We start from the raw sequence: 20,328 nt of genomic DNA, 5'->3' as shown, positions 1-20,328 counted from the left end.
AGAGTCTGCTGCACAATCACATTAAGTCAATGAGCCTGACTCTGCAAATCACACAACTCCCTTGAAGACTGGCATCTGCCCATCCCTTCTAAACAAATGGACAGTCCTGAGAGGTACATTTCAACAAGGCCCACGCTTCAAGTATCAACAAGCGCAACACCACAAATTATTCCGGTTAGATTGAGCCTTGAATCAAGTCGTAGCCTCAGAGTAGAGATAAATTCTAATGTGTGAGCAGCACTGGTGAGCTGCTGCTGCCAGGGTCACAGCAGGGAGATGTTAGTATTATTAGTAACCGCACAGTGTGAGGGTGGTCAGAGGGCCATGCTCTTGTGACCTGCATGATTAGTACTGAAGACCCAGTTATTACTGCCTAAAATAGCATACAATACGTCAAACCCTCATTCCTCTAATGCTGAAGGCAAAAATAAGCTAAAAAAAAACAACGAAAAGCATACGTATTTGGAGTGGTATAGCAACATCTTACAGTTGCACATGCTTATATGTTCTCGATCACTTTATGTAAATTGGGATATACTTTACATACTGTATGGCAGCGACGCTGAGAAATGCATGAAATAGTTTCATAAAAATGCTAATGCCGAGTTGATGCTGCCACCAAACTTCAAACAGCAGAGATGGCAAATTATGACAGCAAAAATAGACTCCTCTTTAAAAGTCAAAATTAAAAAAAAAAAAAGCTTTCTTCTGCAATAGTTAGAGATGCTGCACCAGTTTCAGTCTTCATGGCTTACCTTCTCGGTGACTGCGCGGGCACACTCGATGAGCTCCCTTTTGGAGAAGCTGTCAGTGGGGCTGAGCTGCAGGGCTCCAGCCTTCTGGACCAGGTAGATGCAGCCATGGCCCAGCTCTTGTACCCGACACCTAATCTGGAAGCTGACCTGAAAGCACAGCCCGGGGATAGACTTACGCTTGGATCTATCTTCTCATTTGCACCCATCTTCTTATTTGTGTCACTGTGCTACACAATCAGAGTCTTGTACTAAATTGGCACGTCTCTTATCCAGCCCGTGGATGAAAATGATTTCAAGCACCCTCAGAGAGGCAGTGCTGGCACTACACCTTTAATTTCCAGACTGAGTTTCATGGGTGGGTGGTACTTCATTATAAGCATCACTATAGGCCTTTAGACTTGTAGAGGCACAATGTCGCTATGGTAACCAGCAGGGTTTCCAGCAGCCTGTTATATACAAGATATTGATAAGAGTTGTGTGCTTATTAGTGCAATGTTTCCACACACTGCTGTCCTCTGGACTACACAGAAAAGCTTTAAGAAGAGAATATGTGAGGAGGAGAATGATGGAGGCCGGGGGGATACAATATATTTCTGTTTGATCTCACAGTGTCGGGAACAGTCTCATAAACTTGTGAGTTTATATATCCGAGAGCATTTTTTGGAGTAAAATTCAGACTTAAAGGGATGGTTCAACATTTTGGCAAATTGGCCCATTGCCATAATCCCTATAGTCATAGCAGTAGGTTTTTTAATTGTCGGTGCAAGCTATTTTTAGAGCGGCCGAGCCGCTACGCTACGGAGGCTTATAGGATTTCTTGGTTTCCCTCATCAAACTCATCAAATACACAATCCAACAACTCCAGAACGCTCTCATGGACAAGTTGTGACCTGCACACTCACCACGCTATGAGATAAAAATGGAACGCAAAGGCAAATGCAGAGACTGCTTGCCGAAAAACACCAGCGGTTTTGCATGAATTTACCTCGAAAACAACTCTGTTATTATCTCATAGCGTGGTGAATGTGCAGGTCACAACTTGTCAATGAGAGCGTTCTGGAGTTGTTGGATTGTGTATTTGATGAGTTTGATGAGGGAAACCAAGAAATCCCATTAGCCTCCGTAGCGTAGCTCTGAGCAGCTCGTGGCTCTGCTCTTCCGTTCTAAAAATAGCTTACACCGACAATTAAAGGTAACGAACCTACTGCTACTGTAAGACTATAGGGATTATGGCAATGGGCAATTTGCCAAAATGTTGAACTATCCCTTTAAGCTAATATTCCAGTCTGAAAATCTAGGCAAAGAAGAGTAAAGAGATTCATGGCACAATGTGCTAAATCTTTCATGTGTGTGATTTGCTCCTACATCCTCTGTAATACAGAGGGTCTGGCCTCTCACCTCCTCTGGCTCTGCAGTGGCTGCGGCAAGGCGTCCTTGGTGTGTCAGCTGTCCATAGTCCACCGTCACCTGAGAGGCAAGGCCACCGAGCTCCTCGGGGCAGGTTACCGACTTGGTCATCTGGCAGCAGAGAGAACATACATCATCAGCAGAAGCAGATTAATGTTTCTCCAGTCCTACTGACAAATATTGTCATTGTAGATTGGAAAAGTAATGGAAAAACACAGAGTCGGACATGGCTATCCCAGCTGCATTAATGCACTCACCATCTCCTGTGCAGTGATGGCAATGGCCTTGGAGAACTTTACCATGGTGGTCTGGTAGTCCACAAAGGATCCCTCAGGTTCTGGGGGTGTTCCTTCATCCAGCTGTGAAGATCGACCCTTTAGTACTTACAGTATCAATTTCAGGGCTGGCAGTACAATATATTTCTACATAAGGAGTTTATATGTGGTGAAAATTTTGTTTTTGTCTGATAACACAAGTCATACTAAAAAAAGAGATTTTGATGAATTATTTATCAAATATTCATACTACACCATTTTCAAGGAGTGGTCTAATAGCTTCATTAAACCTGCGCTGATAATCAGTAAATTTTGGCATAATCCGCACATGGATAATAAGTTCACACCAGTCATTTCTTCATTCTCTATTCTTTCATGAATGCATTTTGCATATTTGTATGAAGATGTTACAATACTAAATATAAGGAGATTTTGGTTTTCTAGGTTGTCACACAATGAAGGAAAGGATTACCTTGGTCGATCATCTGCTTATTTCTTTTGCTTTGTCTTTTGATGCAGGTTCTATAAAGAAACCATCCCACTGACTTTCTGATCCCCCTAAGACGGCTTTAGACCAAATTACAACCCAACCATAAAATCAGTCTTTTTACACATACATCTGTATTATCATATATATTGACCGATAAGTAAGAAGAAATGACAGTGGAGTATAGAAATAACAAGGATATCTGAAGTACCTGTTATATAGTTGGCTGCCTGAGAACACTGACAATTTTATCTTTCAGCTAATGATGACATTTGATCATGACTAAATTTAAAGAACCGAAGTTAAATTACACACATAAAGTTTATTATAACTGCAAACACATATTGAGATCTAGATATTTCTCTACATACTGAGAATTTTTCCACACTACAATATCAAGTCTTCAGTTGCAAATTTTTGTCATTAATAACCAGCTGGCCTCCAAACTCAGGGTGATTAATTTAAGAAGCAGCTACAAAGATAAATCAAGCTGTGCTGGCAACACTAAATCTGAACACACACCATTTGGTAACCCAAGTTCTTTTTATTGTACACTATCACTTGTTAATTGATGTATAATTTCTTAACAATTAAAAAGCTATTAGCGAGAGCATATAAACCTTTTTTATGCATGCATTCTTGTTAAGTGTTCCGACTTTATATATGCTAATGGGGTTTTAATGGTGGTCGCCTTACTTGGTTGAAACGGAGGGCACCATAAAAAAAAAAAGAAGAACATGGTCAATTATTAAACACACTGTCAACACATTGACATGTCCCCCAGCAGGATGAGTGACAGCCAACATCACCAGTGGGCTATATGGATTTGAAACGTGTCATCCATTGGACTAATGAGAGTCACTGACAAGGACACTCTCTCAGCAGCAGACCCACCGTGGAGCTACTCTTGCAGGGAAAACTCATTTTGTCTTCAGACAAATAAGATAGGGAATAAGTGCCAACCTGAAATCCATTTAACACTACCTGTGCAGACTTCTCACAGGACGGTATCACACATGTAACACACACAAACACATTCGTTCTCACCCTGCCCATGGCCTCGGCGATGGACTCCACCATGCCCCCGACCATGCCCCCCTCACTGGCTGCTTCATTCAAAGTCACCATGATGTCGTCCACAGCCTCCTTCATCAGCTGGGAAGCCTCAGAGATGGCATCGTGGGTGTGGGACGCCTGGGGACACAGTCAGCTGATTAATGCTTCTCTGACAGTCTTGGTCTAGCCAGAGGGAAATTTATCAGCTTGACCACAGCTTCAGAGTGTCCCGTCCCTACAGCTGGTAAGTAGCATCTCACTAGAGGACATGACTGGATTCTAGCTGCTTGAACCACTCTGTAATATTTCAAATTTTTATTACAAAAGTTGACAGTAATATGCAATACATCAGAATATAGTTACCCAGTATTAATAAAAATAGGGTAGGGGCAATTCAGTGACATGAAAGAAATTCCTCACAATGTAATTTTATTATTTTCTGACTTTTAAAAATGGTAGCTGAGTTTGAGCAACAGCAGAATCAACCGTGAACACGATTAGAAACTGTGCAGTGAATGGGTTTTAAAAAATGATCACTAAAATCTGAAAAAATCAATTCTAACACTAATAGAGAGTCATAAAAGCTGAGGACTCCCGTGGCTTTGTTCTGTATGAGAGGAACAAATGACTTATGGCTGCGAGTGGGACATATAACAAAGAATTACAGAAACTGAGGCAGAAGGAAACACTTCATGCTCAGCAGTAAAGAATGGCTCAAATCTCCTTAAAAAAACTTCATACTGGAAAAACATGGCTACATGACGGTATTACTGTATTGATCTACTCACAGAAATTTAGCCAACTATCACAGATCACCCTTAAAATGGTGATCATGGTGGCTTAACATAGCATAACATAATACCTTTGGATTCCCCCCGCCTTCCTTGGCAGCGTAGAGCATCTGCAGGGCGGACTCGGACAGGGTCTTGGTCTGGTCCAGGATGGTCATCTGCTGCTGGTGGTCAGGGAACTTTGAGGCCAGGCCCACCGATGCCACAATGAGGGGATCGAAGTAACTGGCCAGCTGAGTCACCTGGGAGAGCAAAGTTTAGGAGAGCTGTCTGAGAAAGGATTGGCTCACAAGACAGAAAACAGAAAGAATGGATCTTTCCTCTAAATCCAGAGGGGATGAAGGGATATATGACCAGACCAGCACCTTGTGTCCTAGTTGGGCAGCCTCGCCTCGGGCAGCAGTGGAGACAGGATCAATCAGATGCCCAATCTCCTGCACCGAGGATGTCAGCTGCTCCTGGAGAGCCTAGCGAGTTACAAAGGCAGAGAATTACGGTATAAGTCACAACAGAAAGACTACAGATCCCATTAAGTTCTCTCTCTCAGAAAAGATAGAGCTGATGGGGTACTTGAACTCACTTCCATGGAGATATCATCTCTGCAGGGCAGAGTCTGACCGACGGAGGCTAGGGAAGCTTGCTCAATGTCCCGGATACACTTATTGATGTTATCAATGGAGTAATCACACTCCCTCTGTCCTGGTGCCTTGTCCCTATCACCAGAGATATTGAACAATTAAAATACATTTCTATATCTTTTGTACAAATGAATATGCTGAACATTTTTTTATCGCTTACTTGAGGAAGGTTATAACAATGTTGACTGCAATTGAAAATCTTTACAGTAAATTTAAAGCTATAAATCACATTAGCATAGTTTAGCTTGGATTAGCTTATTTTAGCATAAAAAATGTCTATTCTGGTTTTGCACCCCAAAATGTCAGCACTTTGAAAGCTTAATTTTTAACGTGTTATATCTAAACAGTGTACATTATGCATGTCAAAGCTACAGAACGGTGTATAAAAACTACTGCTGTGGTTTTAGAGGAGGAACTTGGCCGGAGCAGTGACTTCCTGGAGTTTTGTTATTGCTGTGAGGTTGCCTGGCAACCAGAGGACACTAGTTCATACTCCAGCTAATCAGCTGCTGGTTTTAGCTGTTTAGTTTTGGTTCAGCAAGACAGGGGGGGAAAGGTACAGTACTTCATAAAATGCTTAACTGTTCACTGACCTATTACAAATCTATTACTAGGTAAGGGGGATCCAGTAGCTACTGTAAGCTAAGTCTTAATAGTTATTAAATGTTTTCCTCCAACTGTGAGCAAACCTTTACAAGCTTGATTCAGGGTTATACTGTAGAAACAGGAGGTTGTGGGTGGGATTAATACAAACCTAATGGAGGTGATGAGGCTCTTGATGGAGTCAGAAACTGTCCTGGAGTGGCCCGCTAGTATGGACCAGGTGGGAGGATCTTTGGGGTTGAGGACCAGTGAGCGGGCCGTTTCTAACAGGTAAGTGGAGCTGTCGAGCATGGAGCGGGCTGACTGTACAATAGGCTCCTGCGCTGCTGAGCCCTGTGGAAACGAAAAGATTAGTGCAGGTGAAACAACAACCCAGGTAACAGCTCAACAACTAAGAGGTGGCCACATTTGTATGACAGAGTTGTTAATATTCCTTGACTACCTTGGGAAGATCAAAGGTGTGATCAAAGGGAGGGATGAGATTAGAAAGGCAGCTTTACACAGATGCAGGAAGAAACACCTTCGGTCTTTATGATCCGAGCCAAAGCCTCCCTCGACAATTAGATTAACAAGCAGAAGATTAGAGCAGCTGTGCTGAGAGAGAGTGCCGTTAAACACTGCCCTCCAACAGATTACAGCCATAAAGCTTTTAGAGGACTGTGCGAGAACTGTTCTGCTCAGATTGAAAAATAAAAATCTCCTTGAGTCTTTTCATGACATCAAAAGAAAAGGGAAAATTGAACCTCAATCCAATCCCCCCCACCCCTATGTTGCTTGGCTGTACAAACCTTTTTGTGTTGGCTCATATAAAAGTGCCTGTTTCAAGAGGGTAAGCAAGTCACAAACACAGTCATTAAATCTTTCTGAAGAGTGGCTTCAAGATCCTCTGTGGGATGAGTGGAAGAAATTTACAAATGGGATGTTTCTGAGAACAGAGGACATCATGAAAGATTGCTATTCATTCTCATTCAGTTCAGGCATTTCCAACTGTAGGAGAAAAATGAAGAGAACATTTTAAGCAGGGTATTACAAACAGTAATCAAAATGGATGAATACCTCATTGCTGATCTGAGCTGGGATGCTCGCAAACTCAGGGTTGCTGGCGAAGGTTGAGAGGTTTTCTACAGCCTCAAGGAGGGGGGCTGTGGCAACGCGGCACCTGCTCCTGTTCTCCTCAGAAAAATCCCCATCTAAGGCCTGAAACCAGACATGGCCATTTGAATATGTGTCCATTTCTGGCTGTATTTTTGTAAATAATTGAATTATACACACTTTGACAGCTTCTCACTCGACGGAAAAAAAATGCTGTAACAAATTTACACTCAACGTTTTGATCAGTTGGGGAGTTGACCTTGATGGTTTTGACGAGGTTGGCTGTGGTGTTGGCCACCTCTTTTGCTGACTGCACAAACTGTCTCCTAGCCACAGGGTTGGAGGTTTTAGAGGAAGCCAGGCGGCAGGCATTACAAAGAGCTGAGGTGTGTTTGGCTACAATTGTTGCTGCTGACAAGACCTGGAAAAACAAATAAGTTGCAGAGCTATAAAATAAAAAATCTGGTAACATGTTGACAGGTTGATTTTAACTGTTCCAAATGTAATGAGCCATTCAAATGAAGTTACAAAACATCTACAGTATATCTAAAGTACAGTCCCTATATCCCCATCTCCCAGCCTCTGATTCTTACCTGTGAGGGGCTACTGGCTGGGTCCACTAGGTTCTGACAAGCCATCTGTATAGCCTGGTGGGCCCTTGCAAACTGGATAGGATCCACCAGCCCTTCATGGCCCGACTGACTATTGGGATCCGACACACCTACAAGATAAGAAGCCTGCAGAAAAACAGAGAGACGGTTGTACTAAAGCATCCGTTTGCACTAGACACGTCTTATTGTCCTGCAAGGCTACAATTGCTGTCACAGATAAGCCAACACTCAAACACACAGTCCACATTTTCTGACATACATACACAAGTGCATGAATATGTGAATAGATACATACATAGATTCATATTGTATACATGATGCATAATAGGGGAGCTTTCTGAGGGAAGATAAGCAGTGGGAACAAAGGATTTGTCAGTGTGCCCTTTTTCTAGAGACAGCAACTGAATCTTGCATGGAGGTGAGGATGTTGTTTTACAGCTTCAGGGGTGGGAGTCTGTAAAACCTCCAATGAAACCTGGCTCACTCTGTCTCGCCATCAGGATTTCCAATGCAAAATAAGGTAAAGACTACGGAATTTTAATGCAACTTATAAACAGTTCCCACTTGTGAGGACGTATCAAAAATCCTTTGTTTTCCTCACTGAAACGTGATGTGATTATCATTAGGCAACGTAAACTCACCTGTCCTCCTGCCTCCGTCAGCCCACACAGAGCTTTGGACGCCACACCCACGCTCTCCCCGAAGGCTACTACGTCACCTGTCTTACAGTGCTGAGAAATGCCTGCCATCGACTCCCCAAGGACCTGAGGCATTTGGAAGTGGAAAAGCATGTTAAAAAATGTGTGCTATGCAATATATCTCTGGATCTATACAGTACGTGCAATTATTTTCAAGAAGCGCACCTTTGAGTTTTCCATGACGCTCTCAATGCAGTCAAAGTAGGACAGTTCATTGACAGGCTCGTTGGGATTATCCAGGAGCCCTCGAACAGCCTGTGCGCAGAAAGAGATGGTAATGACTACAATAAACACACCACTGAGTGATTCCACTAACATACCTTTACACTTTCATCAGCTATTTAAATTAGATTTGAACAAGCAAGCACTATAAATGTAAATCAAGCTGATTTATAATGTACTCCCATGATAATCAAGGCTTTAAAATGCACAGTGTCGTTGTTATTTTGAGTTACTTGAGTGTAAGTGAATGAAGGGCTTCAATATGCAAAATGCTGTTATTCAGCCAGGGTCACTAATGCAGCTACTGTAGTTGTGAATTTAATGTCCATCCATCTACAATGGGAATAATCAAATGAAAAATAGATGAAAAGCCAGGGTGAAAAAAAAAGATGAAAAACAAACAGTAGAGGCATGCACAGGCAGCATAAAACAGGCCTGAAGAGAGCGAGGTTTGTGTGTGTGGTACAGTGTATGTGAGGACAGCTACCTCCAACTCCCTCAAGGCGTTGTCACACTCCTTTTGTCCTGCTGCTTGCTGAGTACAGAGCGTGATCAGCTGGTTAATACTCTCTGTCACCGCCCTGAAACACACAGGCAGCCACACAGGCTTTTTAGTTCTCACATGTGTCCGCTGCATGCATGCACAGCCTGGATGCACTCACACTCACTCGCACATGCTTTTAGCTCCACTATTCAAGCATGGCACTGCCGGCCTCTCACTGTGATAGGCTAACACAGCACACAGGAGCGCCGAGATTGTCTCGAGTTTGTGTTCAGCCTTGCTGAGCACAGACAGGCTCTATCCAAGGCTTCCATCTTCCTAATTAGACAGAGAGAAGTCAGTCAGGCCCAAAGCCCTGCGGGACCAGCTGCTTGGCTTCTCTCCACCAGGGGGAGGATATGTACTCCCTCCAGCAACGCTGAACAGACAGAGCTTAAGGGGTGGCATACAGATGCAACAGGGATATATTTTGTGACATTTAAGTATAGAATCTTAATTTTTCGCAACTTCCCGCAGGCTTGAATCTGGAGCAGGATTCACATTTAGGACAGACAACATGGTTCTGTTTACCAGCAAATAATGCAAGAGCTTAGTTGGAAACAAACAAGAAGAATGTCAGATACAAATCAGGTGTTATTCACATCTCATCGCACCTTGCTGCCACAGCGAGAAGATTCTTAGCATTGGCTGCGCCTGGATCCACAGAGAGAGACTTGGCAGCCAGCAGCAGCTTGCTGGATGCCATGGAGATGTTCTTAAGATTGCCAATGACTTGGATCTGGTCGTCCTTGCTCTGCAGGGGAAGAGTAAATAAAAAAACACAGGTGATATTTTTGAGATCGATTCAGAATTATATTAAATATAGTGAATTTCTAAACAGTGTTTAAAGAATCAGCAATAACTGTTCAGAGACAAAAAACTGCAGAATGTTCTTAACGTGTCCCTACAACCTATATCCTCCCTCAGCAGGCGTCTTTAAGCCTGATTAAAGCTCGGGTGTCATGCTACATCAACTCCAATCCCAGACGATCTTTCCAAATTAATGAGCAAAATAGCTTGAACAAGAACATCACAAGATCTCATTACTTCTGACTATGTTAGTGCTCTTGGGGACAATCATGTGCCTAAGTGAATTAGATGAAAAGGTCTAATTAACAAACGACTTAAATAGCTAAGGTACTAAGGTGCTAAAAAAATATGAGCTTGATCACCCAGTATTTAAAGCTTTTATATTCTTCCAAGGTTTGGGCACATTGTTTGATGTGTATTATATTGATGGCAGTAGATTATCACTGGACTGTTTCAGTGGAAGTGTGGAGGGACCGTATGATCATGAAACCTACTTGGGTGTGTCCTGCCATCTCAATGCCGGCATCCAGGAACTCATCAAAGTCCTGGCTGAACTTCCCCGAGGCCGCGGCCAGCTGGCTGCTTGTTCCACGAGAAGAGTGGACGACCTCGCCTGCAGAGTGGTTGAGTTCAGCTGCCGTGTGGTTCAGATCAGTCTGGGCCTCCTGGAATGTCTTACTGCAGAGAGGGAGCTTCAAAGACGAGACGCACGTTAGCCGTACCGTACAATATCAAAAGTCAAGTTAAATGGAAATGTCCTGTACAGTTATGGGCGAGATATCAGAGCGTATGATCACGGTAGAGATGTTTGTGTCAATACACATACCCATTATGTCAATAAATTCCCGAGTACAAAGCTTGAGACTTACCATGTCCACCAGCAGCTTCTTGCTGGCCTCTCCAATGCTCCTGAGGGCCATGTCAACATCCTTCTGGCCTGGCAGGCAGTTCACACAATTATTCAGGGAGTGTGACACAGCTTTGGCCACCTGAAACACAGCACAATGCTCTGTCAATGGATTGCCATTACTCATCCTAACAATGTGCAACACAATACAAAGTCCCAGGGCAGAGCTATAAGGGGAAAAACACCTCAAATGCAAATTGGGCTCACAGCAGTGCACAGTAATCCGTGTCACTAATTTATGCTGCTGCCACAGATATATGCCAAACAATATGTTTATCCACTGAAGAGCTGCCGGAGAATGAGCAGTTTTACTCTGGCACTCCTGAGAGACGAATACCAGGCGATAGCAGGGAGAAAATAGCAACGCTTAGAGGGGATGATTGCTAGGTAAAGAAGAAACATTTACAAATCAGTAGAGGAGAGAGAGATGGAACAATGCGATCGCTTCGTGAATAGCTTTGTCTCTGGGGCATATATTACTGGGAGCTATTCTACCTGTGCCAGTCTCTGCTGACTCTCAGCATCTCCAGGATGAACCAGGGCCTGATGGGCTTCATGGATCAACATGGCAGAGCCCTCCATGACACATTGGGCTGAGTCGAGCATCGCGGCCGCAGCCTGCGGCTCCTTGGTGCTGGCTGCCACACCTCTGGCTGCCTGGGCCAATGTCCTCAAAGCCTGTGCTGTTTCCCTGGCAGCCACACCTGCAAACAACCACGCACACATTGAAATGACAATGGAAACTTTCAAACTGAAAGAAAATCATGACATAAACTAAAATATATTTGTATAATAGTATCAGTAAATGCAATGTAACGTCTATGACTGTGACATAAGTGTAATATTCTATGGATATGGGAAATGTAGTGTTCACTTTCTCCTGTGCTATACATTTTTAATGTAGTGTGAGTAAGTAACAATGTTTCTAGAGAAATTGAAACTGGCATTGCACTTAATGCTCTAATTTCAGCCTCATTACTTTTTGCTTTGCAGCAGTCTGTTTAAGCACCACAAATCCAGAGGTATGAGTATTAGCTGTCTTCACGCTAATTGTAATTGCATTGTGAGAATCAGTTGGCAGGGACTAGTAATATACACACAACGAGAACAAACTGCGATACTGAAATGCCCTCATTGTTTAAATAAATGGGTTAATATAATAAAGATGGCCTCATACAGGAGGTGCCCTTAACTTATTATACATAGAGACGAGAAAAGAAGCAGCAAATTGCATCAAATTGCATTAACTAGCCAAGTGGAGCCGTTTGCTGATGGAATGTTAAATCTAGTGAAAATAAATTAATGAGTAGCAAGCAGCACCCTGAGCCACAGCATGAAGTGCAGCATGGGAGCGTTCATTGTTAGTGATGTTATTCTCTATCTGTCTTCATCTCTGCTCCCCTGAGATCTTCAATTGAGCCAGAATTGATGGAAAAACAGCCAAGGAATGTCGGATCCAAAGGTCTCACATCAGGGCAACAGTAATAGGACAAATAGAAGGAGTTGTAATTTTTCCTGCTCTATCCTCACACTCCCACTTTTGGCACAGGAGATACTTTTACTATAAAAGTTACACTCAGCAATCTTTACATATGCATTATATCCATCTACTCCCTCTGGCAATGTAACCAATTAAGACTGAAATAAATTATTAAACTAAATTGCTACTTATGCTGTGTTGAGTGAACTTCTCTTACCTGTGTAGTGTTCATTGCCTTGTGCAGCGCACGTTAGCAGCTGGGCCATGGAGGAGCCCACAGCCTTAGATGTACTCCCCAAATCCTGAGCACACTTCTCCAGCTGTGTCAGCAACAGAACACACAAATATATAACATTGTTCATAGCGGTGATCTCATCATCTTAGCAGTTATCCAGTTGGATATAATGTTTTATTTAAACTTCGCATGTGGATGTTGGTGTGTACTGACTGTTTCCCCAGGAAGAGGTTTTAGTTGGCCTTCGATGACAGACATCTTGGCATCCTGAAGCTCACTCTTGAGGGTCTGTACTGTTTTGAGGGCTGAGTCGATCTCCAGTGGGCCACATGCTTCATGAGCCTGATAACCACACAGACACACACACACACAGTTCCTCAAGTGTCCCTCACATGCATGCATCCATCTATTATACTGTAAGAAGCAGACAGGATGCATTCTTATCTACAGTGCACGGTATCTCTGAATAAGATCAGGGATCAGGGCTTACCTAAGTGCAACCTAACATCCAACAGCATTTCACAAGAGAGCAAGACATTTCCTGCATCAGTGAGATATCTCCACCAGTGTTGTGTATGCATACCTTCTGGGTGGCAGTCCTGAGCTCTGCCAGGCAGGTAGCCAGGTTCTTGGCACACTGGCCAAGTTGCATAGCAGCTGCCTGGTCAGCCACCGTCGGAACTGCTGCCTTTGCAGATGTCACCATCTTACTTCCAGGCTAAAAGATGGTGACAGACGGAAAACATAAATGCAGTTGTTTGTGTGTGTTAGTAACAGGCTATGTTATGGTGTAAGGACTGACCTGTAAGAAACTCTGACTGGCCATGATGAGGGCGAGCTGGGCACCCAGCTCCTCAGGTTGGGCCTGGCTGCTCCTCATGCCCTGCACCAACTGGTGAATGGTATCTGCTACTGCCTGCATTTAAACATATATAATAAATGCTTCATATCCACATCATCGTGTCTGAAAGAGACATGTATGGACTACCAAAGCATACATATTTATACACGGTATATTATACGTTTTGAGTTTTCCAAGACATTATTTGACATTATTTTTTTAAATATACGTTCAAGCAAAAACAAAAAAAAGGAAATAAGAAAGAGTACATGGCCATACCTTACAGCTGTGTACTAGTTGTTGGTGTGAGGCAGTGTTCTTGTTGGAAGCAGCAGCGTTTTGGGCAGCTGCGATGGTCTGAGTAGCAGCAGCCGCCGCCTGCTTTGCAGCTATCTGTTCAGTAGATACAAATGGAAATCATTCAGGCAAAAGTAAGAGGGCGGCACCTGGATAATATTCACTCTGGGCACTGTTTTCATGTTCTGTACTCAGACAGAGCCGTTCTAATCAAACTAAAAGGGGTCACAAACCAAAATGTTTTGTAAAAAGGGGAAATAGATGGGATTGGGACCGCACAATTTTGATCTTATGAGATGATCGGCATTGTTTTCCCTCTGCTATGCTCCCAAATCTGAAACACTAAGAATACACTGCTTAGCTCACATCAATTCATAGGCACAACACCAGCTTTGAAGCGATGACAAGGCTGAAAAGAGAGGGAAATATATTCCTTGTTGAGTAGATGAGGAGGCGAGGATGAAAAAAGAAACATGGAGGAGATGATATCATTATACTGATAAAAAAAACAAGGCTGAGCTGCATGTGGAACTGACATGATGGGTAAGGAGATTTCCTGTCAGTGGCGTAGCATGCTTCTGATATTTATAGGTCCTATACAGAATACTGTATTTGCTTGTATGGTAAATAATGTCAGTGAGACAACAGGTGAAATTAATGGGGTCTCAAGGGCCCTGTGCTAATTGCTACATGGCACACTTGCAGATTAATGACACTTTGGTCTTCACTGGCTCACACACTTCCTTGATGGAGGCGACCATTAGCACCATTACTGTGACCATCTGATGCAAGGAGGCGACTGAGATGTGTGTCTGATAGCAGGCTGATCCCAGCACTGGGTAATGCACAGTTTATGTGCCTGGGAAATTGGACATTGGGCGCTCTGGAACTGAGAGTGGGGCTGGTCATTAGGGGCAAATTGATACCGAGGGCTACACACAGATCTTTAAAAGCAGATAGTTCATTCACAGCACTAATGGGATTTAGAGCTCACTCCTAGAGCAAAGAGAAATAACACAGACAAATACTAAATGGATCATATTTGCACATACTGTACAGTATGAATGTTGAACCATTTTAATTTCTGGTGTATATTTCATTTGTCAATAAAATGTCAAAACATGGACATATCTGCATGACATCTTTGCTGGTAAAGAGAGTTTATGTGGGTTAAGCCCAAGGTTAGACAACACAAAGATGAGAACAGTTAACTCGTATGACTCACCTCCAGTCTGTTTACCAGTTTTTTCTTTATTGCATTCTGAGCTGCCGCATTAGTGGCAACACGGAGCCCCTCTGCTGCTTCCCTGAGCCTCTGCTGCTGGTCCTCATTCTCTGGGTAGGCAGCCGCCCCCTGAGGGCACATAAACACAGTAAAACACACACATCCAGGCATACATGCAGTTGCACACACAGACACATGTGATGATGACACATGTATACAGTGTATAACTATAGCTATCAGACTGCAGCAATGAGAGTTTAACAACTCTGGTTATACACATTGCACAATAGATACAAAGAGGCATTTAGCTCGGTCTGCTTTCTGACAGTTTCCAGGGAAACCGTCAGTGCCAGATTCCCACTTCCTCTTTGATAATGGCAGTGATGTGGTGATTAATGTGTCACAGATCAAAAACATCTAACGAGCCATAAGCAGCGATTCACTTGCTTGGTTATTTCACACTGATAATCTCCTCCTCGACAGTGCCAGGGGCTTATTAAGAGCCACTGATGCTGCACCCTTTCATTTTGGATGTGAATGATGCTGGTAGTTAGCGCTCACAGTAATGCCAAAATGTGTATTCTATCAAATGGAAGCAATTCAGTTGGTTTCATTTTCATGCATCCATTGCAGCATTAGACATGCAACACAAAGGTGCTCAAGAATAAAATGCACAATATCAGTTGTGGGTCAAACATATTGTTTGCAATAAGGTTGAATCAATGAGAAATGTTTCTTTATATCAAGTAATGTAATGATGTCATATATTACATTGGGAGAGTAAACCTGTTACACTCTGACCTTAGCAGCCTCCACCATCCGAGCTGTGGCATCAGCCAGGAGTTTGGCTGCTGCCAACAGTTTCTTGGAGTTGTCAACATCTACTTCTGCCTCCGCGTCAGATCTCATGGCAGTGACCAGGTCAGAGGTGGCCTGGGCTAACACCCTGGCCTGACGTACCATCTCACCTGTTCACACAAACACAAATATACAGCACATAAACACACAGTAGCAAATGCCACACACAAAACGTCAAGATTATCAACTACAATTGCAGCAAGGAGACAAACCCATTCAGTTTGTGCTGAAACGCTGATTTGGCGCTGACGATTTGTTTGCTGTGAACACTGTTGTACATTTGTATCCACTTTGACAGGCAGAACTTTGAAACTTGTCTGCATCCATTTAAACAACAAAATGGAAGAGGCATTTCTTGACAAAATCATTCTTAAACAAAGTGACAAAAACAGCTGCACACACTGTCAAATTAGTGTCAGGTCAGTGATGGATTTGTGTGTCTGCAGCCTAAACATATTTGCAAGTTTCAACTGCCAACAGCACCTCATTTGTCCTGGCAAATGTGCATTAAAGGTGTGTGAAAAATGAATGATGTCCTTTATCAGATCTGTAATTTCATCTCGCAATACCAGTAATCATTCATGCGAGGACCTGGTACACATTGGACAGGTTGCCAGTCTACCACAGCACAGACGTGCAGAGACTACCACTACCAGAGCAACCAGTCATGATCACATTTAGAGTCACCAATTACCAAAACTTGGGAGGAAGGTGGTAGGTTCAAACCCAGAATGTCTTTGCTGTGAGGCAACTGTGGTAACCAACACACCACTGTGCCTCCAAGTATATGTACAGTATATGGTGAAAAACTGATCTTTTGGAATATTAAATTGAAGAAGCTGTAGAGATAAAACGACCAATGGCAATGTCTATCTTTATCCTATCTTTATCCAGTGACTTAACTCCTCCCAAGACTCCTCCTGTATATTCAGTAAGTCTTTGGTTGTATTATGGACAGTGTTGCAGATGTTAAAAAGGGATCAATATTCAAGTAGAAATAACAGTTGAGTGTATGATCGTAAAGCCCGCCATTGGTGCATGCATCAGTAAGAAACTCTCGGTAGTCGCATCACTGTTTCACCTTTATGTACTCTTAAACCTGAAGGTTTCTAGTGAGTCATCCTCTCCCGCACAAATGAAAGTCTGAATATATGTACCATCTCCCCACACACCTGCTATAAAAAACCTGTGTTTCCCAAACACCCACCTACAGCTTGAAATAACTCACCCAGAGAAGTCTATGAAGTCTTTTTTTTTCCCTCGTAGATTTATTGGAGAAAAAAAGTTTGTCCTTCCAAAAATGCCCAGGTCATGTGTTTCCTTTTAACTTTCAAAGCCTCCCTGATGCTGATTGGGACCAGATTGAGAGCTCTGTAGTGGTTTTGGATGACATGTTTCCTACAACCCCTTGAGAATTGGCAGGGTTTGGAAATTCTTCAGCCTCGTGGCTTAAAGCATGAGAAATAGCCTGAGCTATGAAAAATGTTTCAGCTGGATTGTTAAGATCGCTGCCCTCTGACGCAGTCATGATAGGTATTAATTAAACTCCACCTGATTCTGCGTAAACAGGTCTGGATAAACTCAGGAGACACCAAACAACTCCAATCTGAGGCATTTCTCTCACAAACATCTTTTTGTTCTCACCAGCGTCACCCATGGAGGTGAAAATGTTCTCCGTCACGTTCATGATTGTGTCCGTGGCCTGGTCGTAGCGTCCAATAGGTTCTCCGCAGCTGGCGTAGTGGCGAACGTGCTGCAGCAGATCGCTGAGGGCCTGGCTCACCACGCCAGCTGCTGCCCCAACTTGCTTCAGCAGTTCGCCGTCGTCGCTGGCCGAGCGGCAAGCTTTGACGCAGGTTTCCACCGAACGGTCCACCAGCTTCCCGGCCTCAACAAGCTGCTCCTGACACACTGGGGAGCTGATGGTGGGACTCACCACCTGCACCGCACACAGTCATTGGCAGAGGCTCAAGATGAATTACAATAATTGAGAACTACTATACGGAGATATTATACAGACTATATCTATGGTAATACTTTAATCTTACCAAGAATAACAATGGAGTCTTTTAAAATGAAACACGGTTTCATGGTTATTCATTAGTTTCTGAATCACTTACTACGTTCAAGATATGACACAAAAAAACGTTTTTGAATTTCAAAAAGGTTCAACATTGCATATTTCTTAAGTAAAATCTAACAAAGCTTATGTGTGGTACATTGTCACAACAGGGGGTTCCCGCCTGTTGGTATGTCCTTTACCTACTTGGATGTGGAGACGGACAAGTTTTAGATCAGTACCTTGGTGCAGGCTACCAGCTGTGAAGTGGACAGGGCACACTGAGTGGCAGCTGCGATCACCCGGTTCTGCAATATGGTGTCCTCGGCCACCTGGGCCACGTTCTTGGCCTTCAGGACTAACATAGCAGCTGCATTGGCCACTGCTTTGGCCAGATTCATCAGGGTGTCCTGCAACATATTAATCAACGTCCTTCACTGAAACACAGCACAGCTGCGCACATGTGACCAGGAGGAAACAAGTAAACAAGGTAAACTCATTTTGTTTGGATGATATAGTGGGGACACTGGACAACTAATGCACAGAGGAACAGGAGTGTAGCAGTTTAGGTACCTCAAGCAAGGGGCAACGAGTGATTATGAATTTTAGGATGTGAATAATAAGTTCTATCTGCGTTATTAAGCAAAGGTAATGGATTACAGACTACAGTAATCTTGATATACTGGGAGAGCGCCGGCTTAATGTCCACAAGGCCAAGAATGTGGATAATATACAAGCCCTCCTGGGATTAACACTAAAGGCTGTGAGGAGACATCCAGGGAATAAAAAATGTGTATGCAGCAGGGAAATGAATTCAGATATAAAATAATACCCGAGACTGATGGCAAAGGCTACAGATAACCTTGACTTAATGGATGTCTGATACACTGTATATAATTATTATAATAATAATAACAGTTCACCTTTGGACCGTTTGTGATCAAATCAACATAAAGTAACAGTCTAATAATAAAGCTGGAGGTGATTACATAAGTCTGTATTGACATTTTTTCAAAGCGGGGCCTGAGAATATGTGTGTGTCTTCCTGTTTGGCCGGCCGTGTCATAGAAACAGTGAGTGGGTGGCGTCCAACCTGGAACTTCTCATCGGTCTCGCCCTCCCCCATGTGACGGAGCAGGTCCCCGCTGGCCTGTCCGATGCTTCCTGCCGCAGTCAGCACCGTCTGTCTGGGCTGCATGAAGATGACATCACCACATTCATTACACAGGCCTGGCCCGTTCTCACACAGGCCTCCATGAGTTATCTAAAACAGACTTCTGGATCAAAACCATCACAGAAAAACCCTTCTGTAATATATCTTCACTGGGACACTGATAACAAGGACAGCATGCGGTTTAACGCTGTATGTGGCTTTATGGCTACCGTGATGACAATAGAGGATGAAGTCCAGTTCAGTAGAATAATCGGTGGGCGTCTCACCTCAGCAGCTGCGGGCTCAACAGATCTGAGCAGATCTGATACAGCTCCTGCCAGCATTCTGGCAGCACCCATGAGCTTGTGTCCGCTGCCCACCTCGTCGTCCAATAACGCCGCTAGCAACTTGACACCCTTGGACATCTCGGTGAGATTGGAGGAGATGGTGGTGATCGCACAGCCCACTGCTGTGTAATCAGTCTCGGTGGGCTCACCTGCAGAGAACGGATGGCCATCATTACAGATTACAACTCCACTGTGCATCATAATTTGCTGTGCTTCTGCCACGTTGATTAAACTAATGCGGGGGAGGGGGGGCAGCTCATGTGTCACATGCTGTGTAACACACACATCAGTGTCATAATTAGAGCCTATCTGAAACGGTTCCACAGAGATGAGCATGTTGATGGAGCAAGTGGTCGTGAAGAAGAAAAACTTTGTAATAGATAGTGGAGGGAGTGTAAGAGCAACCAAACAGATGGTGAGGTGAGATTAAAATCCTGCAAAAGGCTGGCAGGAACTTGACTGGCTCTGTGCCAAGCAACATGGGAAGCAGAGAGAGACGTTGCCAGTGAGTTGAGATTCAGGGGCAAAAAGTTCATGATTTATTTATCATCAGAAATATTTAGTGGGAAAAATGGATAATGCAGATCCTCATCATCATTTAACTCTGACTTGGAAAACATTTCACAGCTTTGTGATACAATGATGTAAAGATAAACAATATCCTCCTTCAGAGCCTTGTTCAGCACGGTTTCCATGAAACAGAATTCTGGTGTAAAAATAAATGAAAACAGAAAATAATACTACACTCTATCCTTGAGCTGTTTAGTTTTCTCTCGGGCACTCACCTGCTGTGAGATTGACCACAGATGCTGTTCCAGCGGTGATAGCATCAACCTGAGAGTGGATTTCATGTTTGGATTCATCCACTTTGTTCTGAACCCAAACTCTGGATGCCTTTGTGGAGGAGGAAAACGAGAGCTATAAGCTTTCATCATAGTGG

At 43.4% G+C, this 20,328-nt stretch overlaps 1 protein-coding gene across 1 annotated transcript in view; it reads right to left on the bottom strand.

Annotated features, from left to right (window-relative positions):
• Positions 1-20,328, bottom strand: part of tln2b (talin 2b) — a gene marked incomplete at its 3' end in the record, with an annotated part of 46,997 nt that overhangs the window by 11,250 nt on the left and 15,419 nt on the right. The window contains exons 14-43 of the mRNA XM_083973148.1: positions 20,174-20,282; positions 19,329-19,537; positions 18,982-19,080; positions 18,131-18,298; positions 17,474-17,768; positions 15,773-15,939; positions 14,972-15,100; positions 13,729-13,842; positions 13,411-13,524; positions 13,192-13,326; positions 12,822-12,950; positions 12,591-12,693; positions 11,389-11,597; positions 10,856-10,975; positions 10,481-10,678; positions 9,791-9,930; positions 9,123-9,216; positions 8,579-8,668; positions 8,357-8,479; positions 7,698-7,841; positions 7,364-7,525; positions 7,069-7,209; positions 6,164-6,345; positions 5,352-5,484; positions 5,137-5,238; positions 4,843-5,013; positions 3,972-4,118; positions 2,420-2,521; positions 2,154-2,273; positions 756-902 (exon numbers count right to left, since the gene is read on the bottom strand). Coding sequence (XP_083829274.1) covers positions 756-902; positions 2,154-2,273; positions 2,420-2,521; positions 3,972-4,118; positions 4,843-5,013; positions 5,137-5,238; positions 5,352-5,484; positions 6,164-6,345; positions 7,069-7,209; positions 7,364-7,525; positions 7,698-7,841; positions 8,357-8,479; positions 8,579-8,668; positions 9,123-9,216; positions 9,791-9,930; positions 10,481-10,678; positions 10,856-10,975; positions 11,389-11,597; positions 12,591-12,693; positions 12,822-12,950; positions 13,192-13,326; positions 13,411-13,524; positions 13,729-13,842; positions 14,972-15,100; positions 15,773-15,939; positions 17,474-17,768; positions 18,131-18,298; positions 18,982-19,080; positions 19,329-19,537; positions 20,174-20,282 — 4,296 coding nt within the window. The remainder of the gene's footprint in view (positions 1-755; positions 903-2,153; positions 2,274-2,419; positions 2,522-3,971; positions 4,119-4,842; positions 5,014-5,136; positions 5,239-5,351; positions 5,485-6,163; positions 6,346-7,068; positions 7,210-7,363; positions 7,526-7,697; positions 7,842-8,356; positions 8,480-8,578; positions 8,669-9,122; positions 9,217-9,790; positions 9,931-10,480; positions 10,679-10,855; positions 10,976-11,388; positions 11,598-12,590; positions 12,694-12,821; positions 12,951-13,191; positions 13,327-13,410; positions 13,525-13,728; positions 13,843-14,971; positions 15,101-15,772; positions 15,940-17,473; positions 17,769-18,130; positions 18,299-18,981; positions 19,081-19,328; positions 19,538-20,173; positions 20,283-20,328) is intronic.

The sequence above is a fragment of the Trachurus trachurus genome (assembly GCF_905171665.1).
Source record: "Trachurus trachurus genome assembly, chromosome: 6".
Classification (NCBI taxonomy): domain Eukaryota; kingdom Metazoa; phylum Chordata; class Actinopteri; order Carangiformes; family Carangidae; genus Trachurus; species Trachurus trachurus.
Note: the sequence above shows the minus strand (reverse complement) of the source record. Positions and strands in the feature narration are given on the sequence as shown.